This window comes from Triticum aestivum, chromosome 7B, assembly GCF_018294505.1.
Source record: "Triticum aestivum cultivar Chinese Spring chromosome 7B, IWGSC CS RefSeq v2.1, whole genome shotgun sequence".
In the NCBI taxonomy this organism is placed as follows: Eukaryota; Viridiplantae; Streptophyta; class Magnoliopsida; order Poales; family Poaceae; genus Triticum; species Triticum aestivum.
Genome location: NC_057813.1, coordinates 47,327,188 through 47,343,548, shown reverse-complemented (window position 1 = coordinate 47,343,548; position 16,361 = coordinate 47,327,188). Strand labels below are relative to the sequence as shown.

At 46.9% G+C, this 16,361-nt stretch overlaps 2 protein-coding genes across 2 annotated transcripts; one reads left to right on the top strand and one right to left on the bottom strand.

The window, feature by feature from the left end:
• The first annotated feature begins 343 nt into the window (after positions 1-343).
• LOC123160934 (protein ALP1-like) lies at positions 344-5,308 on the top strand. The gene is made up of 8 exons (XM_044578787.1): positions 344-491; positions 744-826; positions 1,034-1,503; positions 1,590-1,815; positions 1,893-3,291; positions 3,782-4,134; positions 4,221-4,350; positions 4,709-5,308. Exons 3-5 carry the CDS (start codon positions 1,057-1,059, stop codon positions 2,348-2,350), a joined length of 1,131 nt encoding a protein of 376 aa, XP_044434722.1. The 5' UTR covers positions 344-491; positions 744-826; positions 1,034-1,056; the 3' UTR covers positions 2,351-3,291; positions 3,782-4,134; positions 4,221-4,350; positions 4,709-5,308.
• A 6,097-nt stretch (positions 5,309-11,405) lies between these two features.
• LOC123161588 (uncharacterized) lies at positions 11,406-12,067 on the bottom strand. The gene is made up of 2 exons (XM_044579391.1): positions 11,838-12,067; positions 11,406-11,754 (listed from the first exon to the last, which is right to left on the bottom strand). The coding sequence occupies exons 1-2, from the start codon at positions 11,935-11,937 to the stop codon at positions 11,528-11,530; spliced, it is 327 nt and encodes a 108-aa protein (XP_044435326.1). The 5' UTR covers positions 11,938-12,067; the 3' UTR covers positions 11,406-11,527.
• Positions 12,068-16,361: the final 4,294 nt, after the last annotated feature.

The following is a 16,361-nucleotide window of genomic DNA, read 5'->3' as shown; positions in this document are numbered from 1 at the left end:
ACGGCGGCTAGTGTTAGCGGTCGCCCGTCCCGACCCCAACAAAGCATTGACCCTTACTCCGTTTGAGTTAGATGTGTCTAGTTTGGTCCATGCTCTCCTCTAGTGTGATCTGATTCTGGCTAGAAAATAGGTAGGAGTAATATTTTTTTTCTATCTTGGGCTAGTCACATTGTTAAACATTGTAACCCGCAATGCCGCATGGGGTTGCACAGTAATTTGTAAAATATTCTCATGATTGTACCCGTAGAATAATCTCCAATTTTCGAAATATTCGCACGAGCTTGGCGCTATCTTTACGCGAAAAGGTAGCGGGACGCCTCCCGCGCTCGATGACCCTGACTCCCGCTTCACCCAGGGAATGAAAGGAAAAAAAACTCTCGAAGCCTGACGCACCTGACCCATCTCAGTATCTCACCTCACTCCTCGCTCACGCACCACACCACAAAGGCGGCGGCGACGGCGATTCCGCATCGGCCGGCGGCGCGGGTGATGTATGTTCTGCTCCCTCTCCTCTCTCTCTTCCTCCCTCCCTCCCTTCCTCTGTTCTGCTCTCTCGGCCGGCGGGGGAATGGCGAGCGGCGAGGGTGACCCCCCCCCCCCCACCCACCCTTTCCTTGGGTCGACGGTGGTGGTGCACAGCGAGCAGCTGAATGTAGCTCCGATTCCTCTCAGATCCGTTTTCTCTCTCACCGGATGTCTCTCTGAACTGATTCCTCTTGCTCCGATTTTTCTCTGACCTGCAGCGCGAAGGAGGCAACCAGGACACCGACGGCAAGCCGACGACCAGGGCGGGCAGCAGCTCTCCCTTCGGTGATTTCCCCCTCTGGTATGAACCCTAGCTGCTCGATATGTTTAGAGGATTTACCGGTGATTGTTGTGTGTACGTTTCTGCATGTATGTTCAGTTAGCTGAAGTTCAGAGAAGAATATAGTTCAGTTTTGTGTATGTCATCCTGAAGCAGTTTTGTTTTCTTTTGTTTCGATTCTCGAGTACATTTAGACGGACAATAAGAAAAGGAAGCTAATTTATGCAGCTGTGTCATATACGCTTCTGCCCATGTCGGCCTTGGTTGTCCGGTCTGGGAAAAGGAAAAGTAGGACTGAATGCATAAGTTATGGACTGATGGACGAGACAGATAGGGTGAGAAGACAGTATTTTGAGGACAAAATATGGAAGGATGATGCAACTTGTTTGAACATGCTTAGGCTTGGAAGAGGACCTTTCTTCCGGTTCTGTCGACTTTTAAGGGACCGCAGGTTGCTCCAAGACACGATTCATATGTCTGTTGAGCAGCAAGTTGGCACGTTCTTGCACACCGTTGGACACAACATTAGGGATACGCCAGCTGGTGACAACTTTCGTATAACCGGTGAAGTTGTTAGTCGTTATTTCAAAAAAGTCATCCGTGCCATTGGAGAGCTGCGCCATGACCTTATTAGGGAACCCTTGTTAGCGACCCCAACCAAAATAGAAGGGAATCACCAGTGGGATCCATACTTTAAGGTATGGGATTTAGTGACAGCTACATTGTTCTCATTTTCTAGGCATGAATCTGGTTAGGTCCTAATATTATTATTTTCATGAAATAGGATTGTGTTGGAGTTATTGATGGTACACATGTACGAGCCTCTGTTACAGAGGACATGGAGCCTCGCTGTCGTGGTAGAAAGACCCATGCCACTCAAAATGTGATGGCGGCTGTTGATTTTGATCTTCGGTTCACATTTGTGTTGGCTGGTTGGGAGGGGTCAGCACATGATACTCAAGTTTTACGTGATGCCTTAGAACGTGAAAATGGTCTACGTGTTCCACAAGGTAACTTGATGTAGCTACATTTGTCAATGCCACTATTTATGTATAGCAAAGTAACCCGCTTGTTGCTCATATGTTAGGAAAATTCTATCTCGTTGGTGCTGGACATGGAGCCAAACCAGGGTTCTTGCCTCCTTTTCGTGGTGTGAGGTGCCATTTAAATGAGTGGGGGCACAATCTTGTTCAAGATGAGAAGGAATTGTTTAACCACAGACATTTTTCTCTTCGTACGACTGTAAAGCGTGCATCTGGGTCACTCAAGGGGAGATTCAAAATCCTTGATGAGGCCAAGCCATTTTTCTCCTATCCTACTCAAGTAGATATTGTTATAGCTTGTTGCACTGTTCACAACTGGGTTATAAATGATGGGATAGATAAATTTATCATACCTGAGACTGAATGTGTTGCCAATATTAACCATGCTCCAATGACAAATGCCCAACCAAATGGACTTGCAAACATGGTTAGTTTTCGGCAGGGAATCGCCAATCAAATGTGGGAAGACCGACAAAACTACTTGCAGCACAGTAGTATGTAATAGCTTCATTTGAACCATTGTAATATCGTAATGTTGTAATTTGAACCCTTGTACTTCCTGGAATTTGTTTGTAATGTCACATTATGTGCTGAAATGAACACCAGTCCAATCCCAAGGCACATGGCACCTACCTCTGCTGTTTTCTACTCACTATGTATTTTTCTGTCACACAATCTGCTGTGGCAATGCCATTTGCACCGGCACACGACAATCCAGGACTCCAGGTCTACTTGTACTGGATTGTTCTATTCTTTTCATGGTAGTGAACCCTAGCTGCATTGGCTTAGTCACTTGGAGTGTGTCTTGTTCTAGTAGATTTTTGGAGATATATGTTTCTACCAGGAGCAAGCAAAATCAACAAATCACTCTTTCTCTCGGTTCAGTTAGTCACTTGATTGTCTGCTGTGCAGTGTGCCGCTCATATAACCCATGGCCCGTTTGTCTGTGGTTCATTCAAGTGGGTTTTCTTCTTCAGCGCACTAGATCAATTTGAGGCAGAGTGGGGAATTAGGAATTTATTATTGGACTCTTTGATAACGTTAGGCTGTGCAATACTGGACACTTCAAAATGACTTCATTTCAGTTCATCTGAGCACCTTTGCAACAGTGGCATTTGACAAGTTACATGTTCATTTTATTAAAAAAAGGTTCCGTGTTGAACGACTTGATTGAACTTAACCTGCTTTCTTTGATAATAGGTCCGCCAACATGTCTGAGTTGCGTTGTCTGTACCTTAGCAAATTAGAGTTCATCACTTACAACATGAGTGGAAGGGGTTATTACGTCTTGTTGTTTACTTTTGAGGTTTTATACATTGCAGCAATCTATGACACGTTTTTTTAACTTCTCTGTTTCCACAGCCCATCTTCAGTTTCCATTGTAATGTCGTCATCAATTTCAGCAAGACAGCCTCAACAAATTTCTATAATGCCGTAATAATGGTAAAGCATTGTTTTACTCAACCAATCCTGATTATCATTTATGCATGTTATAATTGCTAGAAGTGATAGTTTTCTGTAACTTTATAGTATTATGTAGCTCACTAGGACTTGCTGATTCAAAATCAAAAACAAAAAGACGTAGACCATATCTTGCACTTGAAACACAAGGACTTGCTGATACAAATATCAAAAACACAAATGGAAATGTAGACCGTATCAGCGAAACTTTACCAGCCCAAAGATAATATTGCGTGTGCATTATATCTAAAATAAGTGGTGGTGTAGGGTTGAAAGGCATTCCAGATTTAAAATACTGTATACCATGTGCTCTTGAAAAACATCTTGAGTACCTGTCTTACTTTTTTTGTTTCATGTAGATTTATTATTTTAGTAGCTAAAACATCAAAATGGCATTCGTATCTTGTCTGTGCATATTACTTTTATCGGAACTATTTATGCTAGTGATTACTGATTACACTTTGTTTCTTAGCACATACAAGGTACGGTTTTGGTAAAATGTCATGCTTGGGGATGAAGAGTGGTCATGGATCCAACACCGTTATATCTTCACCACCTCGTCATGAAGATGCTATCCAGTCTGTAGTCAAAATGTGCGGCAACACATCAGCTAAAGAGGCAGAAATAATGGTGTAGGCAGGAGCTAAACTTATTGGCATGATTCTTTGGCCTAACTCCAAGCACTCTGTCACATTATCAGAAGCAAAAGAAATATCTAGGGTAGCACAATCTTATAGGGCTGAATCAGTTGGTGTCTTTGTGGATGATGATGAAGAGACCATATTAAGAGTTTCTGATTCATGTGACCTTATTAATCTAGTCCAGGTTAGACTTAGCTACGTAGTTTTCTTTACGTTTTATGAATTGTTTTTGGGGCAGCACAATGCTTATATGGATCTTCCCATATGCAGCTCCATGAAGATAAATCCCATCCATTGCTTCATGCCCTTTCATTGTCGATGATGATGGTAAACTTATGAATGCTCCTCCTCATGAATATGTGTTTGATTGGTTCTTAGTGGACACTGCTAAGGGGGGAAGGTTTGTTTTTCCTTCTTATTGCTTCCCCAATGAGCATAAAACTTGCTCCCTTATCCTGAATTTCTTTCTGCTTGTTCCTTATTAATATGTATAAAAACCAGTTATCCATTCAAGTGTTTTTGATATACCAAAATAATCATTAGTCCTGTAACGTTTTTATATGAATACTCTTTACTGACTTCAGAATGCATATTACATCGACATTTACTTATGTTCTTCATCTTGCATACTCTATTGTTAGTGGAAGTTTTCTTGTAGTATATGAACCTACTTGCATATTTTGCTTCTCAAAGTTGCCACTAAGTCTAATCGCTTCTAAAAAAATGTATAAGGACATATAGCCTTCTTTGTTTTACAGCGGCAAGGGATTCAACTGGCAGAAATTCCACATGCCGTTTGTTAGAAGCAAGAATGGCTGGCTATTGGCCGGATGCCTTCAGGCAGATAATGTTTGTGAAGCAGTTTCTGTTCTGAAGCCAAATGGAGTCGATGTGAGCAGTGGCTTATGTGGTGCTGATGGAATTAAAAAAGACCCTGATAGGATCTCGTCTTTTATGAGCAAGTAAGATCCCTGAGCAGATCGTAAATATATCTGGGTGTGAGGAGCATAGTTTTGTTTTCTCTACCCACCATGTGGAGAGCTAAGCAAATTCCATTCGAAGCAAGTGGTTGGACATGATATACTCATGAACACGTTTATGGTTAAAGCTTAACGGTCACTAAATTTCCGACGATTGATTTTTCGATGTGCCATAGATTCAGGATTGTATTTTTTTTCCAGTAATGTAATTAGTGAAATCGTTATGTGTCACTTTCTCAGTGGGAAATAAATGATACAGATGTTCGTGAGTTAATATGACCTCGAAGTTATCTGGTAGTACTTCTATTTGTCTGGTTACTGGAATGGAAGAACAACACCCTCACTTATTCCATTGTAAGCATAAGCACTACGTTGTCAGTTTGTAGCATGTCTCAGTAGCCCTTTTTTATTTGTCAGACCACTGGATTGGAAGAATGGATGGATTGTTCATGCTGGGAGAGGATTAGAATGTTGTCGCCAGACACCACAGGCTTCGGTCAGTGGTGGCCGTCACGGGAAGGACAAGTCTACGATGTTGTCGTAAGAATCAGCAAACAAAAAACAAAACGGCAGCCTCCAAAACGCTTTAGAGTGCACTCTATGACCTCTATAATTCACTCCTATTTCTCCTATATTTGTACATATATACAGTCTAGTCGATCCTCAATTCCACATAGATAAAAGTTAAACTTTCCGCACTTCCCCTCGCAAAAGAAAACAAAACGCACTTCAACATTACACGCTTCAACATGTCAAACGTAATATATGCTCCAAAAGCATCAACAGAAGTAAAGCATCATGCAGGACCGAAGTTCAACAAAACAATCATGATGCACAAGTTAACCTACATGAAAAATCAGTGTCGCGGGCACCAATGCCTCCTCCCGTGTGCCCGCACCGTGGCATTCTAGCTAGAAGCCATGATCTCTGATCGCCTCATCTCCCAAAATGTTCTTGCCGAACCACCCATGGCATTTGCCTCTAACATCATGAACTGCTTCTCCTCGGCCACATTCTCTTGCATTAATCGATTCCCCTCAAGTTACAGCCTACACGCCTCCATCTATTCCTTGCGCCTTTTAGTTTTCCTTAAGGCCAACTTCACCGCGCGACCCCAAACGGACGTCTGTTTTGCCCGGATTCTGTCCGTTTGGGTAAGGCGATGGGGTTGTGTCCAGGCCTGTCCTGGAATGCGGTGGCCGTGCGCCCAGCGCGCGGCCGCATCCTTTGGCCCCATCTTGTCCGCCTTCAAAGAGAACAACGTTTCAAATACCAGCGGCCCTAGTTCACGCCGGCAACAAAGCCAGCGGCCGGCAACACAGCCAGCCTCCAAAATGAATCTGTTTCTCGCCGGCACACAGCAGCGGCGCAGCGGGCGGCACCCATGTCAGCCTCCAAAAAGAACGGCCACGGCCGATCGGACGACCTAGTTCATGCCATCCTCGTCGAACATCTCCTTCTGCCTGGCCTCGAACCAGCTCCTCGTCTTCTCGCTCATCTTGGTCAAGTCCATGCTCATGATCGCAAGGGTCACCTCCTTCGCTTTGGTTGCGGCATTGGTGGCCTCGACGTCGAGCTGCTAGGGCTGGAAAAAAAACTCAAAGCTCGCGAGTTAAACAAGTAGCTCGTGACTCGGCTTGAATCGACTCGAACTCAAAGAATAACAGTCGAGCCGAGCTTTAGTTTAAGATCGTTTACATACCAAGTTAAACGAGCCAATCTCATGAGTACTCGTGTAACTCGTTAGACTCGATACAATAGATCAGCCAATCCCAATATAAAGAAAGATCCGCCACTAAACAGCCTAGGTCCCAAGCGCACAACCCAAGGCCTAGCCATTGAAGGCCTAGCCTCCTAGAAGACTCATGCGTTACAAGGAAATTACAATTGTTTAGTGATATATATGTTTAATATATACATGATTATTTTTATTATATTTGAGGGCTTTATGTTTATATATTTAACGAGCTTAACAAGCTAAACGAGCCAGCTCGCGAGTTATACGAGTTGAGCCAATCTTGGGTTTGAGCTCGTTATAGTAACGAGTCGAGTCGAGTTAGCTCGTTAACGAAACGAGCTCTAGCGAGTCGAGCCGCGCTGGCTCGACTCGGCTCGAATTCCAGCCCTACGAGCTGCCTCTGCCCGGCCTTGACATTGGCGGCCTCGATGTCGAGCTGCCTTTGCCGGGCCGCCTCTTCCATGTCGATCTTCCTCTTCTTGGCCGCCTCCTCCATCTCAAGCTTCTTCCTTTATAGCTCTAGGTATTGCTTCATTTGCTCGTCCTTGCTTTGCCGCTTCTTCTCGTCCCTCACGTCCTTTCGAGACATCATGCCATGCAAAGTCTCATGCAAGGTCATGGATGAAGCATCACGTATGTCGTCCACCTTGGAGTTGGTCTTGCCCCTCGGCCTCTTCAACGCCTCGTCATCTCCACCTCCGGTGAACTTGGCCGTCTTCTTGCCTCTCTTCCTTTGAAGTTCATGGTATTGATCATTAAACTTAGGGCGATTGTTGATGATCGTCCAACAATGCGTAAGAGTGAATGGATTGTCATTGTGCCGGGCCTTGAATGCTTCCAAAAATTGAAATGCCTACACCACATGATCAACAAGAATTGAACATGCAAACATATACAAGGCCGGAGTCTCATGGCCGTAGTAAGGAAAGGACTAGGATGAGGAGAGCATACCATGTCCCCAACACCGATACCACTCACAGGCCGTAGCAAGGAAAGGACTAGGACTAGGATGAACAATGGCTCGCCACTAATATCAATGTCATTGCCTTCATCTTCATCACCATCACCTTCGCAATAGATGTCATCATCTTCATGCCACGAGTCACCATGGTCATAGTCAGCACGGTCGTCAACCTCTTCATCAGCAACGAACTGGGCGCGGCCATCCTGACTTTTGGTCTCCTCGGGATCGTAGGCAGGGACATGCCCACCGTCGTAGATCACATCCTCCATGCACTGGTTGTAGTAGGGGTCGTCAACCGGTGGCGTTGGTGTTGGCATTCCGTCGAACAAGACGCAGAGGGACGGCATCATGCCCGTAAACGGCGGCCGTGCTTGCTTTCTTTGCATCTCAACGGACGGACGACCGCCACCGCTGGACCCAAGTGTGATGTTGAGGTCGATGACGGTCGAGGGGCGCGGGATGGACGACGCGATCACGCCCACATCCAGCGACCCCAAGAAACGGGTCTGGCCGTCGTGCCTTGGCGGGGGAAAGTCGGGCGACATAGGCGTGGTCTGCGACGTCGGCGACTGGCAGTGCGGAGGCCGGACGACCGACGAGCCTGTGCTCGCCGGGCCGACGGCCGCTATAGAGAAACCCGCCGGACGACAAATGCCAAGCATGAGGAGGGCGTGCGCTTTGTTGACGATGACCTCCTTCTCCTCGACCTCGGCCTTGCGCCGCGCGGCCTCCATCACATCACGCTTGGCGGCGAACTTGGCTGCGGCGGCATTGTCCTTGACGATCGCCCTCCGGTTCCTCCTCTTCGCCGATTCCGCGTCCAACTCGACGATCTCCTTCGGCGTGCACTCTGACCGCGACTTCCTTGGTGCCTTGGCCTTCTTCTTCTTGCCCATTCCGGGCGGGTTGACGGCCAGGCCGCCGGAATTCGGCTAGGCGTCGGCCATGGACGGGGGAGGGAGGGGGCGGCAGGACGTGGGAGGGTTTGGGGGAAATGGCGCCAAAAGGGGCGCAGGGGGGGAGGGTTGCTTTGTGCCACCGACAGGCGGGCTAGGGGTGGACAAACGCGCGCGTCTCGCCCGTCCGCGCGCTGTCCGTTTCAACCCATCGGCGCAAACTTGGGCCGGGGATGGGTCAAAAGCGGACACAAAACAGACAAAAGTCCATTTGCTCCCGCGCGCTGGGCCGTCTGGTTCGTCCGTTTTACCTCAAACGGACGCACGTGGACAGGATGGGGTCGCGCAGTGAAGTTGGCCTAATTTGTTCCCACCATGCCAACTTCTCTTGTTGCCTCCTCTCAGCTCAGTCCATCTTTGCATCGCTTGAGCCTCCAACTACTTCTTTGTATTGATCAACACCCGAGCCACTGCCTGGGACGTGAGATGCATTTCCTTTGGGTACTGTAGTAGCACTGTAGCTACAGTGCTACAATGCCCAAAGGCTGCCTGGGGCATTCCTTTTTCCTGCCGCCTCTACTGGATCAACTCAACAATCTTGTCTTTCTTCATCTCCACCTCTCCTTGTCTTATGAGCATCTCCTTTGATCTCTTCCTCCTGTCGGGCCACCCCATGCTTAACCCTGGAAATATGACTCCTAGGCCTCTTCCCATGCATGAACAGGTCATTTTGACTAAGGATAACCTGGCAAAACGTAACTGGGTGGGCTCATCTAGGTGTAGCTTCTGCGATAATACCGAGAACATCAAACACCTCTTCCTCGAGTGTCCATTGGCTAAGATTCTGTGGCGGTCGATTCATATTGCGTTTAATATTAATCAGCCCACCTCTATCAACATGTTATTTGGACCATGGCTTGATGGGGTTGATTCCGATACTGCAAGACACATTCGTGTTGGCGTTTGTGCTTTACTTTGGGCAGTATGGAACTGCAGAAATGATTTAGTTTTTAACAGATCAACAAACATTCACTTTTTGCAGGTTATCTTCAGGGCCACGGCATTTATCCGTATGTGGTCGCTACTCACCCCGACGGAGGCCAGGGAGCGTTTGGCTACTGCGTCTACCCGATGAGAGATGGTAGCGCGGGATATTTTCAACCGGTTTGGATGGCGGTCATGTAATATGATAGGCATGTAGTGCTCCTATTGTGTTTGCCAGCCGGTTGTGGCTTAGGATTTCAGCTCTTTCGAGCTTTTACTTTTTTCTCGCACCAACATACTTGGAGACTTTGTTACTGGATTTTCTTTTTAATAATATGAGACGTATGCATCTTTCTGATGCAGAGGCTGGGGTAAACCCCCTTTTCGAAAAAAAAATCAACATCATCATCGGCGTCTTCGTTTATAAACCTATCTTCATCATGCTTAACCACAGTTTAGTGAAATGTTCAGGTGTGTATAAGTCTAGCATAGTTACTATATCGATAGTCCCCAAATTGTATATGGAGAGTGTTTCATATGGATATGGGGGCCATGGCGGCCGTGCGCAAACGCACAGTCGCCATAATGCGACCTCCATAGTTTTTTTTATTCTTTTTTTTACCACAACTCGAAAATACGGACACTCAATTTGAGTGATATATACACTATTTGAATGATTACATAGGGGTGAAAAAGTCACTTAGTGACATTTTTTACTAAACTAGTGGATTTTTATCTATTTGGAGAAGCACTTGCTTCTCCCCAAGATGAAGGTGAATGCAACGCACGGGGCACATGCATATGATGAGTCGCCTCACCATCTATGTGTGGAAGTGTGACGGCCCGACGACCTCGTCTTCGTCCCGTTCCTACCCCTCGCCGTCGAGGTCCGGAAACAGACTTTTCAAGAGGGAGGGACACCGCATAGGGTGTGATTCGTCTCAGTGAATGTCACCATGTTCATGTCGAATGTGTGCCATTTGATGTGCTACCTCTTCGCCGCCAAGTCCGCATGTTATGCCTTGTAATAGAGCCAAATGGTGCGGTCACTCTCCATCTGCAGCGCCTTCTTGGCGTTGCTACGCTTGAAGATTTTGTCGAGCCGAACGATCGAGGTGTGGGCGGCGTGGCGCTAATCCCACACCTCCTTAACAGAGATGCGATGGAAAGCATGTGGTGCCCGATATGAGTTTCTTGGGCGAGCCCTCTCCTACTCATACGGGATCTGCACATTCTAGTGCTGGATATCATGTGTTATGGGATTCTAATCAGGGCACTCATCAAGGGAAGGATCCTCCCACGCGGCCTCTAGGACATAAAGTCGATCCCCCCTCCTCGAGCGGCACCCAATCTAGCCAAAATCTGTTCACAGGGGAAGCAACATGATGTCATAAAGGAGAAAGGGGCTATGGGCAACTGTGTTGGCAGTGCAGGCTGTGAGCTTTTCAACCATGGCGATGACCATTTTATATTCACAAATGGTAGGTAACATATAAACATGGTGGGCACCAAGAAATGTGGCGGGAGTGGCCACGAGTAGTTGGCACACGGTGTCAACCATTAATTGGCACGTTTCCTGATGCCATGGTCACTGCACCATTAGTAGGGACAAAAGATGGTCCACGTCGAAGGTTGAGGAGGAAGATGATACGTTCCTCACATGTGGACGATTGATGGATGGAGCGCGCTTCAAACCAACCCCCAGCCTCCAAATATGAAGACATGTGGGCTCGATATGGAGCACCCTCCATAAATTATGATGATATGAGGCTGGATGGCGAATCTCTTATCGTGTTATTTTCACTCAAAAACATCATATTAGTGATTATTTTGACGACCTAGAGAATATGAAGGCTCTTGCTGCTAGAGTTGCTCTAATACCACAAGATGGTGTCGGCCAAAGGCAAAACTTCCGCTTACAATTAGTTTGGAGAGCCAACATGCAACATTGTCTGGGTGGTAAAGGCTAGCTTAGATTTCTCTGCTTTGACTTTTAAGCCGTCTGATCATCATCATCAAAAGAACAGATCATCTAGCATCGGTGTCGGTGGCACGCGTGGAACTGTGGAAGGGATCATCGCAGCAATCCCCAGGGTCTTGCGGTGAGGCGCAAGTGCCGACGTACTTGCAGCCGGCGGCGGAGGGACGCCGTCGTCGCTGCAGCCTGGGCAGTACTTCGACCTTGCGCCTGAGGCCCAGGGTGCTGGAGGACGTTGCCCCTCGCGGCTTCCGTCCAGAGAAACTGCGTGCATGCACACGTCGATTCATCAATCCGGCCAAGCATACGCAGAAAGAAGTGATCAGTTGTTTGAGCGAAACGCATACCTTGGACCGCGGCCGAGCACGCCAAAGAACAGAGTAGGAGAGCCAGCAGCAGCAGGAGGGCGACGCTGCTGCGGGCGAGCGAGGAAGAAGAACGCTCCATCCTCGTGTGATCGTGTCCAGCTTCTCTGTCGGCTATTCTCAATATCTTTGTTTTATATAGGGAAGGAACTATTCGCGTAGAGAAGGTTGTCTGGCGATGTAGTCTTGGATTCGTATGAGACTCCACGGGATTATAAATGGTCAGAGTCGTCCCTCGGTCAACATGGTGTGCTGTAGTGATAGGCACTCGTGTGTATACTGTATACCGTGTGCCCATGTGTGTGTACTGTTGTCTGTAATGGACTGAGCGTGATGTGTGAATGATGCGTGTTTCTCCAAATAAATGTTGTCTCCTGTCACAACTGTGAGGAAGGGACAGCCCACCTACCAGCGATGGAGAAAAAAGACGCGAGCGCTGTGTTAGAAGAACTTTAGCAGAGTCGTTATAATTGTTTGATTGTGGTAATAACCGCAATTGAAATGATTTCGATCAAAAATACTATTTTAGTAGAGTCGTCATCCCACCCCGGATCAACATAATTTTTAGAGGGCGCTTCAAACCTAGCCCCGAGCCTCCATATTTGACGTTGTGCGGATTTTTGGAGCTCACCCCGGTTAACATTTGAGAAAAGTGCCCGTGGCGACTGATGGGCTCCCGCGACTCGCCTGGCGACTCGCCGGGCGGCGCCGATCCCGCCGCCACACCACCCACGCCACCTCCTGCTCTCGACTTGGGCCTAGCCGGCGCCGATGGAGCGCCGGAGAGGCCGCCGGCTCCGCTCCTTGTCCGCAGCCCGGACCGCTCTGCTGCTGACGGGCGCCCTGTCCTGCCGCCCCGCGCCACCACCGTTGACCTTGTCCCTCGTTCAGGTATCGCCTTCCGCGCCTGTGTCGTTGCTTCTTTCCTTTCTGGAGTCGCCTTCGACCCCTCGGAGTTCCCTGCTCTTACCGACCCCGGCACCGTTTGGGTCGTCGTGCCGTTCGTCGCCGATTGCTTCTCTTGCGATGGCGTGTCCTTCCTCCTGTCGTACTTCTTCTATGCCCCCCCGGAGCGGCTGCGTGCGGTTCAGGTTACGTCGCGCGTGTTCTCGGTTCGAGTGGCGAGCGTTGCGGTGGCGCGGTTCGTGGTGGCTGTCTCACCGGGGCTCCTCGTCGCCATCAACCTGTGCGTCCATGGCTCCCTCCGCGAGGTTGAAGCTGACGTGGCGTCTTCGCATAAATGCGCGGCTCGCGTGCGGCGCCTCTTGCACCAACCCGGTGTAACTGCGTCTGCTGCCATCCGGCGCCCTCGTCATAAACTATTGCCCATCCGTTGTCACGTCCCGTGGCACCGCAGAGGCCTCCACCCCCCTTGCCCACGCCGCTGCACCCTGCCCCTAGTTGCGATTGGCAGGGATTGGACCCTGAGGTCGCTGACACCCACCTTGACTGCCCTATCCCCATCCATCCTGTCGCTCGTCGGGGTGACACCACGTGCGGCGCGGGCGAGGAGACCATAGATGCACCCCGCGCGGGCGCGAACGCCCCATCCACTCCTCGCGACCCCCCCTCACCTGCCTCCTTCACTGCTACGCTGGTGGAGAGCAGCCCTTACCTTCAGGCGCTTCTCTCCCCCGCTGCCCCGCGAACCATTCCACACCTCACCCCCTGCTACATCTTGAGCTTACATTGGTTTTTCTCGAAGAGGAGAGGGTGATGCAGCAAAGTGTAGCGTAAGTATTTTCCTCGGTTTTGAGAACCAAGGTATCAATCTAGTAGGAGGCTCCTCAAAAGTCCCACGCACCTACACAAACAAACTGAGAACTCGCAACCAACGCGATAAAGGGGTTGTCAATCCCTTCACGGCCTCTTGCGAAAGTGAGATCTAATAAAAATAGTATGAAAAGATAAATATATTTTTGGTATTTTATAATATAGATGCAAAAAAGTAATGATGCAAATAAAGATAGATTGAAAGCAAATATGATAAGAGATAGACCCGGGGGCCATAGGTTTCACTAGAGGCTTCTCTCGAGATAGTATAAGTATTACGGTGGGTGAACAAATTATTGTCGAGCAATTGATAGAAAAGCGCATAGTTATGAGATTATCTAGGCATGATCATGTATATAGGCATCACGTCCATAGCAAGTAGACCGACTCCTGCCTTCATCTACTACTATTACTCCACACATCGATCGCTATCCAGCATGCATCTAGAGTATTAAGTTCATAAGAACAGAGTAACGCATTAAGCAAGATGACATGATGTAGAGGGATAAACTCATGCAATATGATATAAACCCAATCTTGTTATCCTCGATGGCAACAATACAATATGTGTCTTGCAACCCTTTCTGTCACTGGGTAAGAACACCGCAAGATTGAACCCAAAGCTAAGCACTTCTCCCATGACAAGAAAGATCAATCTAGTAGGCCAAACCAAACTGATAATTCGAAGAGACTTGCAAAGATAACTCAATCATACATAAAAGAATTCAGAGAAGATTCAAATATTATTCATAGATAAACTTGATCATAAACCCACAATTCATCGGATCTCGACAAACACACCGCAAAAAGAGATTACATCGAATAGATCTCCACAAGAGAGGGGGAGAACATTATATTGAGATCCAAAAAGAGAGAAGAAGCCATCTAGCTAATAACTATGGACCCGTAGGTCTGTGGTAAACTACTCACAACTCATCGAAGGGGCAAGGATGTTGATGTAGAAGCCCTCCATGGTCGATTCTCCCTCCGGCAGAGTGCCGACGAAGGCTCCAAGATGGGATCTCGCGGATACAGAAGGTTACGGCGGTAGAAATTGTGTTTCGTGGTGCTCCTGGATGTTTTCGGGGTCCGTAGGTATATATAGGAGGAAGAAATACATCGATGGACGCCCGAGGGGCCCACGAGACAGGGGGTGCGCCCTACAGGGGGGGCCTATCTCGTGGGGACCTCGGGAGGTTCTTGACTTGCACTCCAAGCTCTCCGGATCAGATTTGCTCTAAAAATAACGCTCCCGAAGGTTTCATTCCGTTTGGACTCCGTTTGATATTCCTTTTCTTCGAAATACTGAAATAGGGAAAAAAAACAGCAATATGGGTTGGGCCTCCGGTTAGTAGGTTAGTCCCAAAAATGATATAAATATGTAAAATAAAGCCCATAAACATCCAAAAGGGGTAATATAATAGCATGGAACAATCAAAAAATATAGATACGTTGGAGACGTATCAAGCATCCCCAAGCTTAATTCCTGCTCGTCCTCGAGTAGGTAAATGATAAAAAGAGAATTTTTGACGTGGAATGCTACCTAGCATTATTCATAATGTAATTTTCTTAATTGTGGCATGAATGTTCAGATCCAAATGAATACAAATAAAAGTTCATATTGACATAAGAAATAGTAATACTTCAAGCATACTAATCAAAGTAATCATGTCTTCTCAAAATAACATGGCTAAAGAAAGTTATTCCTACAAAATCATATAGTCTGGGTGTTGCTCTATCTTCATCACACAAAGTATTTAATCATGCACAACCCCGATGACAAGCCAAACAATTGTTTCATACTTTAATAATCTCAAACCCTTTCAACTTTCACGCAATACATGAGCGTGAGCCATGGACATAACACTATATGTGGAATAGAATGGTGGTTGTGGAGAAGACAAAAAGGAGAAGATAGTCTCACATCAACTAGGCGTATCAACGGGCTATAGAGATGCCCATTAATAGATATCAATGTAAGTGAGTAGGGATTGCCATGCAATGGATGCACTAGAGCTATAAATGTATGAAAGCTCAACAAAAGAAATTAAGTGGGTGTGCATCCAACTTGCTTGCTCACGAAGACCTAGGGCACTTTTGAGGAAGCCCATCATTGGAATATACAAGCCAAGTTCTATAATGAAAAATTCCCACTAGTATATGAAAGTGACAACATATGAGACTCTCTATCATGAAGATCATGGTGCTATTTTGAAGCACAAGTATGGAAAAAGAGATAGTAGCATTGTCCCTTCTCTCTTTTTCTCTCATTTTATTTCTTTCTTTTTTCTCTTTTTATTTCTTTCTTTTTTTCTTTCTTTCTTTGTCCTTTTTTTGGGCTTTCTTTTTTTTCTTCTTTTTCTTTTTTTTCTTTTTGTAAAGTCCGAAGTCTCATCCCGACTTGTGGGGGAATCATAGTCTTCATCATCCTTTCCTCACGAGGACAATGCTCTAATAATGAAGATCATCACACTTTTATGGATTTACAACTCAAAGCTAGAACATGATATGAGTCTACATGAATGCCTCTGGCGGTGTACCGGGATATGCAATGAATCAAGATCGACCTGTATGAAAATTATGAAGGTGGCCTTGCCACAAATACGATGTCAACTACATGATCATGCAAAAAGCAATATGACAAAAGTAATGCGTGTCATATGAACGAAATGGTGGAAAGTTGCATGGTAATATATCTCAGAATGGCTATGGAAATGCCATAATAGGTAGGTA

Excerpts from the sequence above, each read along its gene's own strand:
- LOC123160934 (XM_044578787.1), top strand. The coding sequence starts at position 1,057 with ATGTCGGCCTTGGTTGTCCGGTCTGGGAAAAGGAAAAGTAGGACTGAA. Across the intron at positions 1,504-1,589 it reads AGTGGGATCCATACTTTAAG|GATTGTGTTGGAGTTATTGA; the intron begins GTATGGGATTTA and ends TTCATGAAATAG. Across the intron at positions 1,816-1,892 it reads TGGTCTACGTGTTCCACAAG|GAAAATTCTATCTCGTTGGT; the intron begins GTAACTTGATGT and ends CTCATATGTTAG.
- LOC123161588 (XM_044579391.1), bottom strand. The coding sequence starts at position 11,937 with ATGGAGCGTTCTTCTTCCTCGCTCGCCCGCAGCAGCGTCGCCCTCCTG. Across the intron at positions 11,755-11,837 it reads GTGCTCGGCCGCGGTCCAAG|TTTCTCTGGACGGAAGCCGC; the intron begins GTATGCGTTTCG and ends GCATGCACGCAG.